Genomic DNA, 21375 nt, shown 5'->3' on the forward strand with positions numbered 1-21375 from the left:
GGCAAGACCTAGATGTTCTGGAGTCCATTAACCAGGCACTGCAGCCTCTACAAGAGTTCACAGATGCCCTTTCTGCTGAAAGAGATGTGAGTGTTTCATGTGTCAAACCGGTCCTACACGTGATGAACACCTCTCTTCTTGCTGCAAAGGACGAAGACAGTGACTTAACAAAGTGCATAAAGAAAAAGATCCTGGACTACATGAACACAAAATATGACAACCCAGCTACTCAAGAACTTCTGGACATGGCATCCTTTGTGGATGCCAGATTCAAAGCTGGCTACCTCAGCAGTGACAAGGCCCTCAACATCAAAGCAAAAGTGATGTCTGAAATTGAAGCACTTATGCCAAAGGTAAATGTTAATTTGTGATTAAGTAAAAATTCAAATTACTAACTACATTTTGCTTACAGAATTTTCATATTTTCATATTCTAGGAGCAAAACGCAGGCAATCAAGATGACAGCATGGATCCATCAGAAGCAATCCAAAAGAAGGCCAAAAAATCCTTAGACAGTTTCTTCAAAACATCCCCAGCTCCTTCATGTGTGGTACCATCACACTCCGTAGAGGCAGAGCTCAACAGCTACCTGGTATCTCCCACAGTAGACACTGAGGAGAACCCTCTCACTTGGTGGCAACTCCATCAGGTCAACTTCCCACACCTGAGCAAACTAGCTAGAAAGTACCTCTGTATACCTACAAACAGCTCACCTTCAGAGAGACTTTTTAGTGCATCAGGAAATGTTGTTACATGCCAACGCACTTGTTTAAAACCTACCAAAGTCAACATGCTCGTTTTTCTGGCAAAAAACTTAAAGTAATATTGTTTTCACAGTGTTAGGCACAAATAGAGTTTGAATACAAGTTTATGTTTTCCTGTTTACATGCTATTACATTAATGTTGAAAAGATGTAATACTAATTTACTTACAGTCTGGGCACTTTATGTTTTCTAAGATTTTATAGTATTTTATTTATTTATTTAATATGTATAGAAAACCAGGCAAGCAAGGCAATGTTTTGTTTCAAAGCTGTTAAAGCTCTTGGTTCAGATGCTCTTGGCAATTACATGTTGTACACATGGTTACATGTGAATAAAATGATTGAGAGTAATGCCATAGTATTTTTTGTTACAACAGTTATGCAGTAGTATTTGTGAAGTTTGTTCGCACCACATAATAGTTAGCCTGAATTACAATTAATTCAATCAGAATACATATAGCCTGCGTATTTTGCCACATTAAAGTGTATTTCTTCGATTAGATAATGAAAATACCATTTCTTCAGGGGAATATTAAATATCGCAATAATATCGATATCGCAATATTCATCACCCGTATCGCATATCGCATGTTTTTCCAATATCGTGCAGCCATAGTGCCAAGGCTGACATTACAAAGTACAGTGATTTCTCTCAGTGGTGGGAGAAGTACTCGAATCAGTTCCTTACAGAAAAGTTCCAGCACTGAAAATCCTACTTAAAGAAGAATTAACCCCAAAAATGTGCTTCAAGTATTAAAGGTAACAGTACTTCTGTGGTTCATATGTTTAGTATGTCATTATGAGAATGTACCTACATGAGGTAGAGCTACTTTTAAAGAGGTACTTTATACTGTATACAGTTAGGTAGTTTAGTCCTGTGGTTCCCAATATGAGGGTCAGGCCCCCTCAAAGTGTCTCAAGATAAATCTGAGAGGTCATGATTCATAAGATGTTTAAAGGTGTAGTCACATTGCAGAAACACAAGGGTCTTGCAGAGTGCATTCCACGCTGGTCAATGCAATTCCAACTCCTAGGGGTGGTGACAAAAACAGCACCTTAGCTACAATGCTAATGTTGGTAGCAGCTGAACCAATCAGGGGTCAAAGTTCAACAAATATGTACTCTCAGCCCAGCATACCACATACACAACAATGGCAAGGTGCATGCAAAAGCCACTTTTCTGCACTAATGTGAATACATCTTAATGGGAGAAGAAAAAAGTTCTGAAACAAATGTTTTTCAGGTTCTTTGGACTTTAAAATTTGTAGCCTACAGTTGTTTTTATGTCAAATATTATATAGACATTGTTATGTATTCGGTTGTGCTCTGCATTTCATAGGAATATCCGATCATTTCAAATGAATCATAATCTGAAAAGTACCTAGTCGACTGCTGGCAGATAAATGCAGTGTAATAAAAAGTCTGTATTTCCTTCAGGAATGCAGTAGAATATAAATGTAAAGTGACAGAGCTCACTCAAGTAGCCTACCTAAACTTTTTGTCTGATTTTACTGGAGATCATCATTAACACAGTCATCATCATCACTCCCATCCTCTTCCTCACTACCTACCTTCTGGGCTGATGCAATGCTCTTCCGTACCACCTCCTTGATGTGCGTTTGCCCATCGGTTGGAGGTTGGGTGTAAACATGCACCCGTGTGACCCCTCGGTATGAGATGGCGTCGGGCCAGCCCAGGTCCAGCTCCGCCACTGAGAACTCAGACCGGTCTGGCCAGTACTCCAGCGACACCTGGTCCCAGAACCCCGAGGTGTTGTTCCCCGGGGTGAGGTTCCCTGTGGTTGGCGTCTCTGGTTTCTGATGATGCTCGTACCCGGGTCGGTAGGTCTCCGACGTGTGTACGATCCGCTCCAGCTCCGGTTCCGAGAGGAACTCCCGGATGCCCTTCTCGCGGATGTAGTCCGTGAACGCGTCTCGACCCTTGGCAATGAGCGCCTCGAGCGCCAGCCGTTGGTCCTCGCTGTAGAAAAACTCCGGTTTGCTCTCGCTCACACGCCAGTTTACGTGCTGGTTGTCCAGACACTGGATCTGAGACAGCGCCATGACCTCCTCTCACCCACCGGTCAGCAAAATGTCAAGCAGGCTACAGAAACACTCTTACCCGGTTTCCACTCGTTGGTCCGAAAGCTCAAACGTCGAGAAGATGCGGTCTGTCATTACGGTCCATAACGAGTCCGTGCGGTGGTAACGTCAACCATTTCCTCCGGTAGGAAAGATTTCCACCTGAGAAAAACCAACAGCTAGGACCGTTTCTCAGCTCAGCCCAGATCTCAGGTTACTCACTCAGGTGTAGGTAGCCTAGTTAGAACAAAGGCTCCACGCCCAGCGACACGCCCTTCACCTGACAGGGGCCGGGGCACTGCAGAGGCGGCCCGGTTCAGCTGCTCCAGTCGGCAGACATGGAGGCAAGCGGCTGTCTGGGTGGATGAGTGTGTCTGCCTGTCTGCCAGTGAGTCAACTCAAAACGGAACCAGTGGCCGAGACAGAGATAAAAATCATCAATCCTCCCGTAGCCTAAACGTGTTGCAACTGAACGTGACTCAGTCCAACTGTTGTGCTGACGAGTCACTTTTCCTTTATGTATTCCGACGGTAGCGCTTCGTAGCTCGTCAAAAACGGCTACTGTTAAGTTTCCCGAAAAAAAAAGATCCAGTCTGAACTTTCTCTGAGTCACCAAACGACGATTTGTCCTTTTTTAGTCTCCTTTATAACGTCCAACCAGACACAGGGTTAACCGAGGTTCCGCAGACGATGTGGTGGAACTGTCGGCGTGTGACTGACCCTGGAATTCGGCAACGGAAGCGCAGTTACTGGGACAGAAAGGCGAAGTGTTCCGTGGCTGTTTGGGAAAGAAACAGTTGAAACTCCACCCTCCTGCATAGACAGTGGGAGAGGAACTTGTTTTTTCGTTCCAAGTCACAAGCCTTACGAAATACAGTGTAATACCTAACTCTTGATAAGCTTCGCTGGAACTTGTTTTGTCTGCCTTTTGGGGCTAAAGCTTATTGTGGTTATCTATTAGGCAACTTTAATAGCATACTGATTTTAAGAACATTTCAAAGTAGGGCTCGTTTTCTGACACATTTTAATGTATTTTACGATGTTTTGCTTCTCTATACGGTTATTTTTGTCTGCTTTGTTTTTGTCTGTGAGTTATTCTGTATGTCCTTGTGCTCATTTTGCATTTATTTGTGCCTGTTTTACTCATTTTGCCTCTGTTTGTTGTTACTTGACTTTCCAGCAAGAAATGTCAACAGTCACTTCACACAGAGACCCTGATCCAGGGTCTGTCCACATCCCTGATCCCTGTATCACCACTATAAACTTCATGGACTCATAATAAGGGTCATATGTCCGGTGAATCTCTATGTTCACTTTAAGTAAAATTTTGCCCCAGCTCCTGTTTTTACAGATAATGTTTTCTTGGTTAGCTGTTTAACACAGATTGAATAGGCCTCTTTTCAGCTTTGGATGAAATTTATCATTTCTGCACAGAATCAAGAAGGTTATCAGGGCAAGGAAACATGAATTCAGAATATGTTGTTTAGTCTTTCACTCCAATATAAACGACCTTTCAGACTCTGTAGGTTGTGTGGATCCAGAAGAGTGTGTGCGAGTGTGTGGCGCTGAGGTGGGATGCTCAAACATCGCCTTTCCCAAACTGGTCATTGAACTCATGCCAAGTGGTGAGAACACTGCACATTTTTAGTCCCACGTGTGTTAAATGCTTTGATGAGCTTTTTTGTTTCATCTGCATGTATTTGTGTGTTTATGTCACAGGATTGCGGGGACTTATGATAGCAGTGATGATGGCAGCTCTGATGTCTTCACTGACGTCCATCTTCAACAGCAGTTCCACACTTTTCACTATGGACATCTGGAAGAAGTATCGCCCCAGGGCCTCGGAGAAAGAGCTGCTACTGGTCGGCAGGTACAGTGCGACCCTCATGCATGGAGGCGTGCAGCAGGGGAGGAAGCCTGCAGCCAAAGGAGGACCTGGGTTTAAGAATACATATGTTATTTTGTGTCTGTAGGCAGGCAGGTACAGTGACGTGACTTTATTTAAAGAAGTGAAACAAAGGTTTGCAGGCAAGCAGGTTAAACAAGAACAGAAATCACTGGTGACAGAAATCAGGGCAGAAAACTGTCAGAATGGGAAAACACATGAAGAGCTTGATTATCTAGCATCAACTGGGGAAAGAAGACTGGTATATACAGACGGGTGAAACATTCAAGCAAAAACCAGCATAAAATGTCTTATTAAGGTGTTGGGACACCACTTGCTGCCAGAACAGCTTCTGAGTTCCTTGGCATTGACTCTACAAGTGTCTGAGCTCTACTGGAGAGATGAACACCATTCTTCAAAAAGATAATCCCTCATGGGGTGTTTGTTTTGATGATGGCGGTGGAGACGCTAACACATCAGCCCAGATGGGAATTGTGACGTGCCGAGGGTCTGCTGATGAAAATGTGCTTTAAGCTAATACTGGTGCAATTCATCAACTGGCAGTGTTTATGTTTAACACTACATGGTCCCTGACAAATAAACATAAATGGAGAATATCTGTCCTCCTCCTTTGTCCTTGAACAAGTGAAAGGAACCCTTGCAGTAGAATCAAAAGTATGTCTGGGAGAAACTGAAACATATTTTGTATGTGTTTGTTCCAGGATTGTGACAGTGATCTTAATAGTGGTGAGTGTGGTGTGGATCCCCATACTACAGTCAGCGAATAGCGGCCAACTATACGTTTACATTCAATCAGTGACGAGCTACCTCGCTCCACCAGTCACTGCTGTCTTCACTCTGGCCATCTTCTGGAAGAGGACCAATGAGCAAGTGAGACACGGGCACACACAAACAGACAGACATAGAATTTACACAGTTTCTCCTCTTTCCCCTCCACTGTACTGGAGTGCAGGTTTATTAGTCTCACATGGGATCTAGCTGAGTGCAAGCATCCCTCACTGCTTAGTGTGGAGGCCATGTGTGAGAATATGTGTGTGTGTGCTTTAAAGTTTGTGCTACAGTGTGCTGCTCTGTCGCTTTAATAAATTAAAGTGATTGTTTTCTGTTTCATAACAGCGTGCATGTAGGGGAAGCAAGATTATTAGAAGATTACAGAGTGAAGTAAAAGAGATAAAAGTGCTGTAGTAATGAATGTGTATCAGCCCACAGCTGATAAACATGTGTTGAAGGATTGTTCGACTGCAAGTAAAGGCAAGTCTTCTGGAGAGTCAAGATTCAATCCCTGGTTTATTACAGAAAGCTCTGGGTGTGTCTGCTTTCTGCTGGCATGCTGCAAATGAAGAGGATTTCCTTAGGTCTTTCCGAATGAAAGGTTTTTTTTTCTCTTTACTGTGATATAAATCTTTCTCCATCGCTGAATGAAGCTACACACTACTACACTACTGTACATTAATTGCTGTGCATTTACAATGAACATGCCTGGGGATACAATATGAGCAGAAACTGAGCAAACACCAAGCTAATGGCATAGACGGAAATGTTGATCTGTCACCACTTTGGTCCAGATTGAAATATCCAAACAACTACACAAATAGGTGTACTTTGTGTTTAGCGTGAATTAACAAATGCTAACATACTAAACTAAGATGGTGACCACATTAAACATTATACCTGCTAAGTACCAGGATGTTAGCGTTGTCAGCTGGGCAGGTTATCATGCTGATGTTAGCATTTAGCTCAGCTAGGACTAGGCACAGCCCCACAGAGCTGCTCGACTTGTTTCAACAGCATAAATACAAATACATATACAGTCACTGAAATGCAGTTTTTAAAAAGCCTTTCACTTTTATGCCTGATTTAGCACAGTTTAAACATAGATACTTAATCTTTAGACCTGCAACAGACCAAACACATGCTTACTGGAAGAGTTATAGTATCTTTAGCTTTTAGCTATTCCCATTTCACTCTAGACCTATGAAAACCTATTGTGAAGGGTCACAAAATGTGTTTAAAAAACAAAGGAATTTGTTCAGGTGGACAGTGTGACGATATTACAGTCCAAATGTTGCTGAATTACGGGGCCCAAAGAGCACACATTGCCTCAGGATATGTCACACATGACTAGTCTGGCAATACAGACCGATTTACATGGTACCATGATGTGTTGAACCAGCTCTGCAACTGTAACTCATAAAAACACTTATTAACCCTGTAATTAGTGTTGTTATATTTATTATACCATTATATTTGATAACATAGCTATTACATTTTTTCCACACGTACTTTCACATCAGAAAGAAAAAGAAATAGATCAGAGAAATGCTTTGCAATAAGGAGTGTAAGGAATGTGAACAACAAGAAGAGAAAAGAAAAACATATAATGACAACGGAAGTAGGTGTAGAGGTGTTTTCTTTGTGTGCTGTGCCAAGGTAATTATTTTCATTTGTGTTAAGTCAGACTGCACAGATCAAATTCTCTGATGAATCGTTAATAGAGATGGAGACAGGATTATTTGTTTACTTAAATGATATGACACTGACAGATTATCATGGTGGGAAAGTGAAAGTGTTACGTGCCGGGCACACCCAAGTGTGACCCAGGGCTGCACTAGGAATATCTGTTCAGGATGGCATGTAGTGTAAATTGTATATGTTTAAATGTATGTGTTTGTGTGTTTTCAGGGTGCATTCTGGGGCCTGATGGTGGGTTTGGTGGTGGGCACGTGTAGGATGGTGCTGGAGTTTGCCTTTCCTCCTCTTAGATGTGGTGTTGTGGACACAGCGCCTGCAGTGCTGCGCAGTGTCCACTACCTCCACTTTGCCATTCTGCTCTGCGGGCTCACTGCTATCGTGGTTACTATAGTATCACTGCTCACACCGCCGCCCAGCCACGAACAGGTGTGTACACACAGAAAAATAACAGAACTATTACGAAGGTAAACACTTTTTTGTTAGTACACCTGTAATGTTATCTACTATAAAAAAAACAGAGCTCAATAAGAGGTAAAGGATCAAGCAAAGTAACATTTGAGAGCAGATTATATGGAGGTTAGCTTCTATGTTAAACAATACTTAAAGAGGCCATGCCCATCTAATAACAATCAACTACAGAGAACAATCTTACAGTAGAAGTATTGTTGCACACAATAGAAAGACATCAAATGCTTCATATTTCAAGTCAGTCAGATATGCCTGGTCCACATGGAGGAGTCATCAGTAAGAAACCCTATTTTAGATTTCAACAGTCAACATCTGAAGAATGCAAATATATGCCAGAGTGGTTTTAGGTGACAAAATTAACAACTGAGCTCTTCGGCCACAGTCAACAAAGGTGTGTTTGGAGAAATAAAGGAGCAGCTTTAGATGAAGAAAACACCTGGCCAACAGCACAGGGTTGAAGCTATTATGCTATAAGGTTGCAAGGCAGCAGGGAAGAATGGATTCCATAAAGTATCATCAAATTCCCGGTGTAAATTTCACGCAGCCAGTTAAGAAAGTGAAAATGAGAAAAGGCTGGCTTCTGCAACCGAACAATGATCCAAAGCATCCATGTAAGCATCCAAGTGATCAATCTACAAGCTGAAGTGTTTGGAATGGTCTTCACAGTCGCCTGACTCAATCATCATAGAAAACCTGGAAGTTGTCAAGGAAGGAAGTGAATAAGCATAGTTCCCAAAATATCAAACTCTTCCTTTAAGTAAAGATCTTGTAAATACTGGCTTACATTCAGCTTCTTGCATTTCTATTTTCTACTCTCCCAGGTGTGTAACTTGACCTGGTGGACAATAACTGAAGAGCCACAAAGAGAAATTCCTCTACAGAAAGTGTCCTCTGTCAGCCACCGTAGCCCCCAGGGTAAGAGTCTGAGTATTTATGCCACTTGGAATAACACTAGCCATCGTATGAGAGTCATCGACACACATGCTGCAGTTGCTATTGTGTGAGTAACTTCCTCTATCTGCTCTGTGCGTGCGATGCTGCAGGCTCTGAGCCAACTCGGCGGGCGACATGTGGCCGAGCAGCTGAACTATGTATCTCAGCAGTACGTCGATCGCAGGAGGCTCCAGCTCCCAGAGTTCCCAGCATCAGAGAGAGCGTTTTCTGGTCCAGGTTCTGCTGCTTTAACGCGCTCTTGCTGATCAGCATTAACGTTTTTCTTTATGCATACTTTGCCTGAGTGGAGGGTCAGATTTAACATCCTGCCTCGCCCTTGTGTTGAACTTCTGCCAGTCTCTCACTCAAGTAGTTGAAACTCTGCCTGCCTGCCAAACAGCTGCTGATTTCTCCATTTACAAGCAGGTGGTGAAACATATACATACAGAGAATTTAATTGAGTCCTTTAAAAATCAAGGTGGTGTATTTCACAATGTAAAGCCTGCAGATGTAGTTACAGGTGCCACACATTTCAAAGTAGAAAACCCCCAGAGAGCACATACTGTACCTCCACCAAGGTGGCACCAACTTTTATATGTATCAAGAGAAGATTTAGATTTTTTTTTTTTTTTTAAACCTGCACTTAGATCCACTTGCACTCATGCGATGTTTAAACCTTCATCCACTCAGGCTGGCAGAATCAGCGATGGTAATTATAATTACTATTTTAGACAAACAGTATTTCTAAAGACTTACTTTGATGTAATGATGTTCATCTTTTTTTTCTACTCCCACACTATAGTAAAGCCTATTGTCTTATTCGTGAAACGTGTTCCTTTGTGATGACCTAGTTATAAAGCTTTAGAAAGCTGTTATATGCAAATTATAATGAAGCTTGTGGCTTGTTACAAGCTATCATGACTGTGCAGTTGGTGTTCAATGCAATACGACGTCTAAATGACACATTAGCTTAAACATAAATCTTACACAATACATAGCAAGAAGATAAGAATACATCTATGTAGTTTGGGTTCTATGTGGCTCACAGAAATCAGTTTCCTTTGGAGTTTAGATGCTTGATGAAAATAATGTGATTAAGGCTTTATATGTCTGTCAACGAAGGTTTTGTGCACTTTTATCGTTCTAGTGTTCTGTCGTGATTCAGCTTGTTTGTTGAACATACAGCAGAATTTCTCAGGCTTTTCTTGTTTTAGGTTTCCAACTTCTTTTAAAAATGGCACACATTTGTGTTTTGAAGCTTCAAATGCATCCAAATTACTTAGAAATGACAAGTATTACTTTTATTTTTTATTATTACAAATATACCAAAGTAATTACAATTTATCAGCACCGATAATTTCCTACTGTATATGACCAAAGAGCATCAACCCCTATGTTGAGAAAATCTGTTTTAATGTCTGTATTTCTGTGCATTCGATGAAATGTTTAATTGGAGTTACATTCTCGGATGTAAAGAACTTTATGTCAGTCAAAAGACAAAATATCTTGTCAACATGTCCATCAAATATTTTTTTCTTGTTGCATCTCAAATAAAGTGTTTGTCCACAAATCAACACAGTTAGTTTTTATAATCAGTTGATATCACAGTTTATTCAGCTTCTGTACAGTTTACTTACATTTACTAAAGCGGATGTTAAAGGGGCATAGATGGTAAAACACAGTGAAAATAAAATTCAGCTTAACTTTTACTTCACATATTTAGTACAGGCTGTTGGTGAGAGGAGGACATTAGGCCTCAAGTTTGACGGTTCACTCTAGGTTATTTTCATTGTTGATTAACCTGTGAGTTCATTTTTGATTTCTTGATTAGTATTCAAAATAATAGGTATTCAGTTATAATGGCAACTAGCCTGACAGATAAGTGGCAGTGATACAGCCATGTTACTGATAGGGTGTCAGTGGTACAGCAGGTGGACGTACTCTGGTGGAAAGACACCCACTCGGCCTCGACAGGGCCCTCTCCAGGTCAACGCACCAGAGCAGTCAAGCAGGTCAATAATGTCACCATGCAGGAAGTGGAGGTGGGTGGTCTGAGGGGGGGTGTAGTCACAAATGGCATGAACCAGACAAGGTTTCTACACAAAGACAGAGCAGAGCCATAGCATCAGACAAAGGGGTGTGTATTAAAAAGAAGTACACACTGTTTATAACAAACAGTGATGCCTGATGATTCCTTATACTCTCAAAATTGGCTCCAGCAGATGCAGGGAGGACACGCTCTCTGGGTGAGAGGGCCGAGAGTAGAGGTGGGCTGAGGGCAGGGACTCCTGAGAGCTGCTTTTATAAGGGTTGGGGTAGGGGTTACATCCAGGATAGGACACCGGGCAAGGGGATGAGGGAGGGTCTCTGAGGTAGACCACGTGCTCCGCTGCGATGCTGTGACTTCTGTAAAAATCCACCAGTCGGTTGAGGGAGCAAAACAACTCGTTCCAGATGCAATACTGGCCCCTGCCCTCCAGGACACGGAAATGCTCCACCCTGTCACCATAGCTGAAAAAGTAAGAGTGGTGACAAAGAGAAGTGAGAAAGGTAAGGAGGATAAATGCAGGTATGCACTCTCCTTTAAGCTATGGCACCTTCCACCTTCATTCCTTTAGCTGTTTCTTTGTTTGGAAATCCACTCAGACGTAGGGAAATAAAACCACAGACCTCTGCATGAGAGGGTGTTATCTCCAGAATCATCACAGGAGGTATTCTCACAGCCTATACAGTAAAACTCAAATGTCAACATGCACGTCAGCAAACACACATCAATCAGCACTGAGAAGTTCAGCCTGGATTCCTCTGTGTTAGCCATGTGATAAGTGGCTTCACCCAGTGCCTACTGGGATAGGTTCTCTTGTTGGGTATAGATAACAGATGGATGGTTCAGATGACGTTTAGCTGACTTGTATCTCACAAAAGACACTGTTAGCATACTGCTATCTGTTGTAATGGGCCACTGCTGCTATTTTCAAACTATAAAACTCTTCTGAGTCTTATGAACTCTCTCTGAACATGAACACTTTCAGGATTATGTTATGGTTGTGCTGTGTTGGTGTCTCCCTCTGCTGAACACTTTCAGGATTGTGTTATGGTTGTGCTGTGTTGGTGTCTCTGTGTATTTGTCCATACAGTAAAGCACTTAACTCTCAGCCCTTGCTGGCAAATAGATGTTGCGCCTTAACATTATGTGTGCACAGCATGTACATGCATGTCTGTGGCATGTGCCAATTGAATAATGTATCTGTGTTTAATTAAAGAGTGGTGTTACATAATGCCCGGATTTTTGAACACATTTAATTTACCCTCAGATTACATGTGTCCCACATCACTTCGGTGACCCAAATTACACTTCCTCCTCACACACGCAGTTTATGATGCTGTGATATTTTTAGTGCAATGGGTTTTCATGGAACACAATTAAATAGTCTGGCTCTCCCCTCTGCCAACCCTAACACGCACTGAAAGACATGTGGATGCCGTAACTTGCTAATGTGCTTAGTGTGATGGAGAATAAACATCTTACTGCTCACATAACATGATGGAGGAGATGGTGCTGCGTGGCTTTTGAGATCTGACCCCAGAGTAGATGCTTATCTCCACTCATTAAGACACACTTTGGTAAAACAAAATGGCAAATTACAGCAGCAAATTCAGCACATGTATAACTAGTGCCCAGTAGCAAACACACATTTTGGAAGCTATGAACATCAGAACATGGTGACAGTGATATTTGACTTGAATCTCTTAGACTAACGAATGATGATGATGTTTACAGTGCTTTCTGAATTCACTGACCTCACAGAGAGAGAAAACTCTCCAGGAGCTGATTCACTCTCTCTAACTAGGAACACTCCAGTGTCCTGCCAGCGGAGCCACCGTTCAGCCTCGAGTCTCGACACTCGCCCTGCAAACCACCTAAGACAAGAGACACAGTTATGCAAATTATTAATATATTATACTCTCTCCTTGAGGTAATTTATTTTGTTTATCAGTGATTCTCAGCCTCCTGCTCAGGATCCCATCCCAAAATGGATCCCGGAATAATTGATAGGTCATACACAGAGAGAAAGAGCATCTATCGTTTTTCTGACTTTCCTAAAATCTATTTTGTTTGAAAACTAAGACTATATTGTGACGAGGTATCACAAGTAGATGTATCATTTTATGGGATCACAAGTCAGTAAGTCTGAGAACCACTGATGTGAAAATCCTTATCAGTAATATAAAATTTGCAGGAATCATCTATCCTAGATTGATTTGTAGAATTTATAATCATTTGTATAAAACATATGGACAAATGAGTTTTTTACGGATGAGGAAGTAGGGAAATGTAGTTTTTGGGCACATAGCCTCGCTTCCCCTGGATCTCTGCTGTGAACCAGTAAGAATTATCTTCCATTTCTGTCACCTAAAACACACATACATAATTATTCTTACTATACAAACATGCACAAACACTAGTGTTACTTTTGGCCAATTAAAATTTTTAAACCGTCAACATAAACACACACATACCTTGATAATGTCACGTTTCAGAAAACTGATCTCGGCCGCTTCTGATGCTGTGAACGAGAACAGTGCCACTGCCTCCATGCTGAACAGAGAGCAAAGACGTTGTCACTTCATGAATGAAGAGAGAGAACACGGCTGTGTGTGAGTGGAGCACAGCAGGGTGACAACACTCTAGTACAGGATGAAATTGTGTTTATATGTGTGTAGTCTCTGACATCCTGCTCGTTAGTTAATGAGGATTGTTTTCTCTGTGTGCGTCCCTCTGTTCTTCCATGTGATCAAGTTGGAGAGCGTGTGAACACGTGAAGGTGACGACTCCCCCCCCCCCCCCCCCCCCCCACCCGCATGCGTCACAACACTATTCACCTCAAACTCTGGGGCTTTAATGGAGCGTTTCCACCAGGGAAATCAGTGATGGTGTGAGCAGAAAGAGAGACAGGGAAGGAGTGGAAATAACCTAGAACAGAGTGAACTGAATGATCTGGAGTGTTTATGATCTCATCCTGAGATCACAACAAGTCTCTGCAAAGGGGAAACAAGTGCGTCCAGCTACAGATCAACCAACAATCTTGATTCACATAACCATTATTGTACCATGAACACATCATGTCGTTTGCTCTCTCCTCATTCCTACTACCATCACAGTATCTCTGCAATATAACTTGCAGTAGTGCCGAACATATTACAAAGATATTGCATATAATCTTGTTTAAATATAGTTTTTCCTCTTTTCTTATTCTACTTCACTGCCAATAGTTTTTTATTCTCAGTCATATCTGACAGATCTACTCTGTGGAGGGGGCTGCAGCTGTATTTCATTGTGCGGCCCTGTTTTCTATAATGGCAATAAAGTTGAATGTTGACCTCCAACTTAAAAAAACTGGAATCTGGAAACTTTTGAAATTATACCTGGATACAAAAAAAGGATTATTGTAAGATTTGTACAATTGTGTCTTATGAGCAACCAAATGGAAAGTGACCAAGAATCTAGTACAGACGAGTTATTCAAAACACCATGTCAGCACAGATTAAGAGGAAGTAGTAGGATGAGTGGTTGTTTAACAACTTGGTACTGATGAATCAGCAAAGAACCTACACTCATTTCACAAAGATTAACCTTTTTATTTATTTACAAAAATCAATTTAAAAAAATAGGTGAACAAGGATACAGGTCTCAGAAGAACTGAGTGATGTTTTGATTCAACAATATGACAGACATCAATTTGAGAGCTGCTACTGACAAAGGTCCAAACAAAGTATCTGGTTTGTCCGGCTTTAGCTATACAGTCAGCGTAGAAACATGACTGTGCCCGCCATCTGTATCTGTGTTTGGATGCACAAAGGAGGGGAAGAGCTGCATCAGGAACTAAAAGTAGTTCAGGTCTGGTCCAGTCTCAGTTTTTAGCCTGTTCAGAACTCGATTGGTGACATGAGACTTCCCTCTGCTGGAAGTGAAGGCAACGGTAACTGCACTGTACCAAAACACAAAGATCAACTGAAATTCAACACTGTGTCATGAAAAAGCATTTGTGTATCAGTAACAGTCCACTATGACTTCTTGCCCTGGTTGTGTGTCTGGATGAGCATGTGCTGCACTTGCAGTCAGTATGTCCTGCAGCAGAGACAGTGGAGAGTTATGGACATGGTCACTGCTTTGAGTCAGGACGCCCAGCCTCTCATCTAAACCCAGAGACCTCAACACCTCACACACACCAACACACACACTCTCACCTCCCTCGCTCACACTATGCTCTCCTGCCTCATTATGTTCTTTGGAGCAGACCTCATCTGCTCCGGTGACAGCCATCTCGTTAGCCCGATCATTCTTCTTCATCCTCACTATCTTTCTGATTTCCTGGCCCCAGCCCCATCCAGGCAGTTCACAGGATACTCTGGCGACTGTTGCCATGGCAGTAGTTGCATCCAAGGCCTCTAAGGACAGAGGACAGACTGTCTCTCTGAGTGTTATCAGCAGTTGACAGGCCTTCAAACCCACAGGTCTATCGCAGTCAAACAGGCCACTCAACAGCACTGAGATGACTCCCAGCTCGACCAGACCGCTCAGCGCGCTCACCAAATCTGACTTCCAGGCCTGGTCAGAAACAACAGCATTAGGATGTAGTAGGGCTGGATGTGAATTTGAGCCCTTGCCGTAACCCCGGTGACCTGAGAAGGCTTCATCCAGTAGCAGCTCCGCCAGTTCCAGCGTGTGAACTTTGACCTCCCAGTCCAGATCAGTGCTGCCCAGAGAGAGGATGGAGTGCACAGAGTTCATCAAGAGAGAGGAGGAGGAGGAGGAGGTAGATGATGATGGAGGTGAGTGTGAGGAGCACGACAAGAACCAGGTGATGAAGAATTGTATAACCGCTCTCCTGGCGAATCCCTCTGTGTCCTGGGAGAGAATTTCAAGGAGCCGACTCACAATTTCGGTCTGAAGACACACAGATGGTTGGAGTTATAAAGTGAAGACAAAAGCGGGAGAGATACAGCTGTCTGTTCTAGATGAGGTAGATGCATGAATGAGAATTCCTGCATCTGACCACAGCCTGGCAGAAAACTACTTTAGTGATGTGTTTAAATCTCTGTTTAAACAGATAGTCTTATTAAGATCAGGTTCTTTTTTGGAGCCTCTATTTATATTTAACTACATCCCTTGTCTGCTTTTTTGTTTCTCTGGCTGTGTTTTATTTATATAATAGTATAATATTAACAGTGATGAAGTGGTTTCTGCCCACCTGCTCCTGAGTGAGTGCTGCCCCCTGATGCCAGCTGTGTGCCAATGTCTGGGCCAGTGCAGAGATGGCGCTGGCCCGAACATAGCTCTCTGGATCCTGCAGCGCCTCCTTCAGGAGGGGAGTGGTACACGAGCAGCCGCCCAGCAGAGCCTCAAACACATCATGCTCTTCCTTGGCTGATTTCAGGACACCCGCCGCTTTCCCCAGAAACTCTACAGTCGAGTCTCTCACCTCCCAGCGCATGTCACACACACGTTTCTTCACAACCCTGATGAGATCTAACAGGGACACACACACAATATTATGTCATTAATTGTTGTTGTGTTGATTTGAGTATATTTGTAAATGGTAAATGGACTGTATTTTATATAGCGCTTTCCCACAGTGTGTTGCACTGGCCAAAGCACTTTACAGAAGATCATACACCATTCACCCATTCACACACCAATGATGACAGGCTGCCACGCACCAGCGCCAGTCAAGCCACCAGGAGCAATTCGGGGTTCAGTGTCTTGCTCAGAGACACCTAATAGACAACTGGGTGTTTTTTTTAAATGTTCGTAAAGTTTTATGCTTGTTTAAGTTTGTGAGCTTTGCGAGGAAGCTGCTGGTGAACTTTACCTTGTCTGAGCTGATCTTTTATAGAGGAGAGGTCTTTACACACACATGTCCATTTTACTAAGGCCTGGTAGGACTTGTGTAGTACCTGAGACACAGAAAGAGCACGTTTGGGGATTTTCTGGATTTTAGAATGACATGCTCAACAATGACATACTGTATTAGTTTAATGTTTGGGTATTTACGTACTTTTTACATTCAGTTTTAGTATTACAGTTTATAGTGTAGTATACCAACTGTTCACCAGAAGTAGAATTTCAGTGACAAACAAACACACAGACATACAGTGGGGTCAGAGTCAGGACTGTCCAGATATTGTGTCAGAATTGTCAACACCTCACTAATCTTTTCCTTTGCTCCTGAAATACAAACACAGAAGGAAAGATCAATAGCAATATCATTATTTATCATTTGTTTTAGTGTATATATTAAATTCCCTCTTACATTGTGAGAACACTATGAATTCTTTAAACTAATTCATTTTTTTACTAAGTCATATTTAATTAATTAATGGCATAGTAGGTATTTAGCTACTCAGATATCTTGTGTAACACCCTGATGTGTATTTTTAGCATTTAGTATGCGCTACATATTTAAATAGTCTAGTTTGGTCACTTGTACTGTCTTTTAATAAAGTTTTTCATAAAATTTCAGGAAACATGTACAAGAAAGAGGATCTTTTGTCTGTCTGGATTGCCTCACATGTGGACAAACCTGGGCTGCAACTGAAAGCTGTCAGAGCATCGAGAGCACATCTCTGAACTTTGCCACTGCCGATTACATTCCTGAAAACCTCAGTACAGCCAGTGCATGACGAGGACACATGGCCACTGCAGACTCTTAATAACGACAGAACTGCAGTGACAATTGTAACAGGAGGACAGGGAAGGAAGTCAGCAGGCTGAAGGAAAGAAAGACACTGATGTCAGATTACTACACATAAGGTATGCAGTGCATTTCTTGTACTCCCTTTTCTGTTTAAGCTACAGCCTCACCATTAGTGTGATCTGTGGTGAGCTTGTCAGAGAGACACAGACCACAGGGATGCACAATGTTTTACTCTTCAGCTGCTCCACCATTGAAAGGTGATGCTCATCTCCTGCAGGAAATATATTAACAGAGAGAGTCACACAGATGATAAACAACAGACCATTCACCTTTTCATTATTTTTGATCTGTAGATCGGTGTATTACCTGCAGCGCCCAGTAGAGTCTGGCCAGTAATAATGCTGAGGGGGAGCAGTAACAGTCTCACAGCCCAGGCAGTGTGGGCAGTGTCACTGGACAGAAATATTAAAAAAGAAATCTGATAAAATCATTTGAACCCAAGCTTGTACTGGTGGGAATGAACCCACATACTTTTTAAATGAATTGCAACAGGACAGGACATGGAAGACAGAACAATGGACGCAGGACATTCACAAAAGAACACGTGGGTATAAATGCTATAAGTGTACAGGTAGTTTTACATGTGATTTGTGTACGTGAGGGTGTGTTGTGTAGCTGTGTACAACTCTGTTCAGTCTGGAAATAAACATATATGTAAAGGAGGAAGCCAACCGAAGGAAATAAAGAAAAGACCGGGAGCCAGCTATGAGTAGGTGTGAGGAGGGAAATTTGGTGTAGATAATAAAGACAGGGAAGGTAGTGGCAGTGTTTCCGCCCCAAGCCACTGGAAATGGGGCTCCGTGGGAGCCAGGGAGCTCCAGAGCGGCTTGGCAAAAAGACACTCTATGTGAGAGCGTAAAGTCGTGCTGTGAACAGATGCTTACTGATGGCCCCTGCGGAGAACAGCAGCTGCTGCATGAATGAGGTCAGCAGGTTTGTTGATCTTCAACATGGATGACAGAAGATGGGTGATGTGCTTGTCTGGTTCATCAGTGCCAGAGCTGCATAAGACAAACATTGAGAGGCTTTTAACACTGACCACTCTCATTAAAAGTTGACTTGATTACTAAAAACACTTGGTTTTGGAATGTGCTGTCACTCGGCCATCAGGCAGTTGGTGCCCATGTTGTATCAAACTGAATGATACAGATGATAAGTATCATTCAAACGTCTCTACTTCTGTCACACTTTAAATGATTACTTTATTCATATAGTAGTACTACAGTTAGTGTGTAGTATGGAGTATACACCTTTGAACCTCTACTCTACTGTGTTCATATAAGAAAACTGGTCCACCTGTGTGCAGCCAGAATGACGTCCATCAGAGGCACTGTGAGTTGACTGTAGCCTGTGGTCACCAGTTCCTCCAGAGAGCCTGCGACTGTCTGGAGCAACATGTCCCGGAGAGGAGACCTGGCCTGGGTGAGGAGCAGGGAGAGCAGTTTGAGGAGCTGCAGACTCTGATGCAGCTGTGTGTTTTCTTTGGGAACCAGCGACTCCTTGAGGTACTCCAAGATCGCCGTGACAACAGCAGCGTACTCTGCTCTGTTCTCCAAGGTGATGGCTGGTTGGTCTAAGTCTGTGATGGAGGCATGTGTTCTCTTGTCATCCCCATCTTTCTTACCTATGCCATTACATCCTGCAGACAAGGGTGGCTGAAAGAAGAGCAGGATGTGGGCGAGCATTTGATTGGCAGCTGAGGCAACAAAGATACTTCTGTCTGTCTGGAGTTGTAAGAGCGGCTCAATGAAATCTGGGGAGTCAAACATATAAAAACACGTATCAGGAGGTGCAAGAATTCAAATTATGAAATGGTATTTGGGGACATGAATTCTACTGATACAGATGGGTGACCAATTAAAGGGAAAACCAACATAAACTGTCTTAGTAAGGTGTTGGGTCACCACTTGCTGCCAGAACAGCTTATAATCTGTGCTCCCTGTGAGTTGTTTGGTACTTTATCTCTGTCATTTGTCTAAAAAAAGGTGTAACTGAAAGTGGCTGAAGTACTACAGAAAATAAAGAAGCTACTGCAAGGATCAGGAGGGAGGTAGCATGTTGGAAAAGGGGGTTACTTATAATCAGGGTCATCTTATATTGAGGCCAATAGGGTATTGCCTGTCTCCTGAAATTTCTATAAAGTGTGAGGAGAGATGGTCTAATTTCCTACATGGAGTGTCACCTGACTGTACAAAGAAGGTGAGAGCCTTTGGATGCTGCAGCATGCTCCATAAGCCCTGGATCCAGCCAATCCGTATACACGGATCATCCCATAGCCCTGCCTCTTGCCAGTGCTGAAGTTTGAAGACCAGGTCCAGAACGGAGTACTCCTGTGGGGGGGAGTGGGACATCACCTGAGCCAGGTTACAGCCAGCGCTGGCTGGCTTTAGAATAGTTAGTAATAATAGTTTAGCAAAAGTATAAAGGGCCACAGCTCTACCTGAAGCATTATGAAGCCATCCTCACTGGCAGCCATTAAGCCAGTGAGTCTGAGAGTGAAGGAGAGGACGCTGGGGTCTGAGGTTGTGTTGTAAACCACAGTGGATACAAATTCAAGCAGACATGGGCACGCTTCCAGCAGAGATCCCCCTTCATCAGGAGAAAAGATGACACATGGCAGCTTAATTATTAAAAGCACTGAAATAATTAGCTGATTAATTGTTCAGTCAATTGACAAAATAATCAAATGTTTCTGGGTGATTCATTATTTCAGTTATTTAACAAAATGGCTATTATTAACTCAATCCGGCTTCTGTAACTTTAGACATTTACTGCTTTTGTGTGTTGAATATTATTTTAAATCAAATATCTTTAGGCAAGACATTTGAAGTCACTGTGCACATGAAACAAAAACATCCCTGCTTTGAAATCCAGCCTCATGCATGAACAAATATACAATAGTTATATTTCAAAAATCAATTCCCAGCAAATAAATGTGCAGTACAGTATGTAGTGATGATATTTGCATTGGTGGTCAATTAGACCCTGTTATAAACCTCCATTTTATTATTTTATTTTAGTCTAACAAACCTTGTGATCAGTTTTATATAAAGAATTCTCATAGAACTGATTAAATCAAGAATGGGGGTGAGAAAACAAGAGTGCATTTTTTGAGCTATTAAATAGGGACAGGTAACAATTTAGTCTCCAATTCCCCTAAATGTGGCTATAGTATGTATTTGGAGTAGCACAACAAATGAGGGAAGGCACACACCTGCCAGCTCCACCACCTTAAGAGGTCTGAGGAGGAAGAGGCAGCAAGAGAAAATAGGTAAACATCCTACAGGTCGTGAAAATTACTAATGTATCACTAGAGAGCTTTTTGGGGAGCGATAGTAAGAAAGCATATAAAATAGTTATTAGTTACTTGGCACATATAGGTATTTTGGATAGGATTTAGTAGTTTATGCAGTTCTAAGAACCTTTTTTTAATTCTTTCGGCTCTATTGTCGTTCCACACCCCAGCCCAGCAGGTGGCGGTAATGCACCGTAAGTTGGCTTGCAAACCGCCAATAAACATCAGTAGAAGAAGAAGAAGAAAACGAAGAAGAGATTAAAAATTACCGTCACCACCTACACTATCCCACCAGTATCACTACTAACCAGCTTTGGTGAACCCTGTGAACCAGTCCAGCAGTTTCTCCAGGGTGGTGTCATCAGGCAGAGACCTCGCTGAGTCCGCCAGCACCTCACAGACCCTGGGCAGTAGCGACACGCACTCTGTGTCCATGTTGCTAACGTGTCAGTGTTAATAAAACCTCGGGTTATAACACACAGGCCCCTAATAATAACTTTTTAGTACTAAATAGTTACACTGAATCATACACAACTAGCATTGATTCACATGTCCAGAAATGTAGTTAAAACCTTTAGTGAAAGGGTACAATTGCCTTTAAAAAAAATCTTCATTTAGTTCGTCCATCTCGCGGGAAATCGGATCTACCGGTGCATTGCTTCCCCTCTTCTTTTTTCCTTCCGTGTAGAATTTGAGAC

General features: G+C 42.4%; 4 protein-coding genes across 10 annotated transcripts in view; 1 reads left to right on the forward strand and 3 right to left on the reverse strand.

Annotated features, from left to right (window-relative positions):
- Positions 1–4367, reverse strand: part of fam83gb (family with sequence similarity 83 member Gb) — a 12450-nt gene extending 8083 nt beyond the window's left edge. Inside the window, exon 1 of the mRNA XM_020614299.1 lies at positions 2335–4367. Within this exon, the coding sequence (XP_020469955.1) occupies positions 2335–2826 (492 nt within the window). The 5' untranslated portion in view covers positions 2827–4367. The remainder of the gene's footprint in view (positions 1–2334) is intronic.
- Positions 1–10210, forward strand: part of slc5a10 (solute carrier family 5 member 10) — a 23304-nt gene extending 13094 nt beyond the window's left edge. For 2 of the 4 annotated variants that reach the window (XM_020614301.1, XM_020614302.1), the window contains 6 exons: positions 4362–4469; positions 4564–4714; positions 5452–5620; positions 7433–7648; positions 8512–8605; positions 8842–8938. In XM_020614301.1, the coding sequence (XP_020469957.1) occupies positions 4362–4469; positions 4564–4714; positions 5452–5620; positions 7433–7648; positions 8512–8605; positions 8842–8927 (824 nt within the window). In that variant the 3' untranslated portion in view covers positions 8928–8938. Of the gene's footprint in view, positions 1–4361; positions 4470–4563; positions 4715–5451; positions 5621–7432; positions 7649–8511; positions 8606–8733 lie in introns of all 4 variants that reach the window. The other 2 variants (XM_020614300.1, XM_020614304.1) reach the window with 2 other exon arrangements.
- Positions 10211–10539: 329 nt separating this feature from the next.
- Positions 10540–13439, reverse strand: LOC109968209 (GRB2-related adapter protein-like). The gene is made up of 5 exons (XM_020614306.1): positions 13145–13439; positions 12940–13037; positions 12425–12544; positions 10966–11134; positions 10540–10719 (listed from the first exon to the last, which is right to left on the reverse strand). The coding sequence occupies exons 1-5, from the start codon at positions 13220–13222 to the stop codon at positions 10540–10542; spliced, it is 645 nt and encodes a 214-aa protein (XP_020469962.1). The 5' UTR covers positions 13223–13439.
- Positions 13440–14292: 853 nt separating this feature from the next.
- Positions 14293–21347, reverse strand: brat1 (BRCA1-associated ATM activator 1). 4 transcript variants are annotated; one of them, XM_020614309.1, is made up of 13 exons: positions 21273–21347; positions 20986–21116; positions 19823–19971; positions 19553–19712; positions 18679–19135; positions 18267–18383; positions 17689–17774; positions 17490–17593; positions 17209–17395; positions 16780–16853; positions 16498–16582; positions 15877–16154; positions 14293–15572 (listed from the first exon to the last, which is right to left on the reverse strand). In XM_020614309.1, the coding sequence occupies exons 2-13, from the start codon at positions 21110–21112 to the stop codon at positions 14676–14678; spliced, it is 2721 nt and encodes a 906-aa protein (XP_020469965.1). In that variant the 5' UTR covers positions 21113–21116; positions 21273–21347; the 3' UTR covers positions 14293–14675. The 4 variants fall into 4 exon arrangements, with proteins under 4 accessions (XP_020469965.1, XP_020469964.1, XP_020469963.1 ...); XM_020614308.1 differs by having other exon boundaries at positions 21267–21347; XM_020614307.1 differs by having other exon boundaries at positions 21250–21347.
- Between the last annotated feature and the right edge of the window lie 28 nt (positions 21348–21375).

Source organism: Monopterus albus, unplaced genomic scaffold (genome assembly GCF_001952655.1).
Source record: "Monopterus albus unplaced genomic scaffold, M_albus_1.0 scaffold144.1, whole genome shotgun sequence".
Taxonomy (NCBI): domain Eukaryota; kingdom Metazoa; phylum Chordata; class Actinopteri; order Synbranchiformes; family Synbranchidae; genus Monopterus; species Monopterus albus.

What these genes read in the sequence shown, in the direction of transcription:
- LOC109968209 (XM_020614306.1), bottom strand. Translation starts at nt 13,222, where the DNA reads ATGGAGGCAGTGGCACTGTTCTCGTTCACAGCATCAGAAGCGGCCGAG. An exon ending in ATTTCCCTACTTCCTCATCC is followed by an intron (nt 12,545 to 12,939) that starts GTAAAAAACTCA and finishes CTCTTGTCTTAG; the next exon opens with GTGGTTTGCAGGGCGAGTGT. An exon ending in CTCCCTCATCCCCTTGCCCG is followed by an intron (nt 10,720 to 10,965) that starts GTGTCCTATCCT and finishes GTCTTTGTGTAG; the next exon opens with AAACCTTGTCTGGTTCATGC.
- brat1 (XM_020614309.1), bottom strand. Translation starts at nt 21,112, where the DNA reads ATGGACACAGAGTGCGTGTCGCTACTGCCCAGGGTCTGTGAGGTGCTG. An exon ending in ATGGCTTCATAATGCTTCAG is followed by an intron (nt 19,713 to 19,822) that starts GTAGAGCTGTGG and finishes TCCCCCCCACAG; the next exon opens with GAGTACTCCGTTCTGGACCT. An exon ending in ACAGTCAGGTGACACTCCAT is followed by an intron (nt 19,136 to 19,552) that starts GTAGGAAATTAG and finishes TTGACTCCCCAG; the next exon opens with ATTTCATTGAGCCGCTCTTA.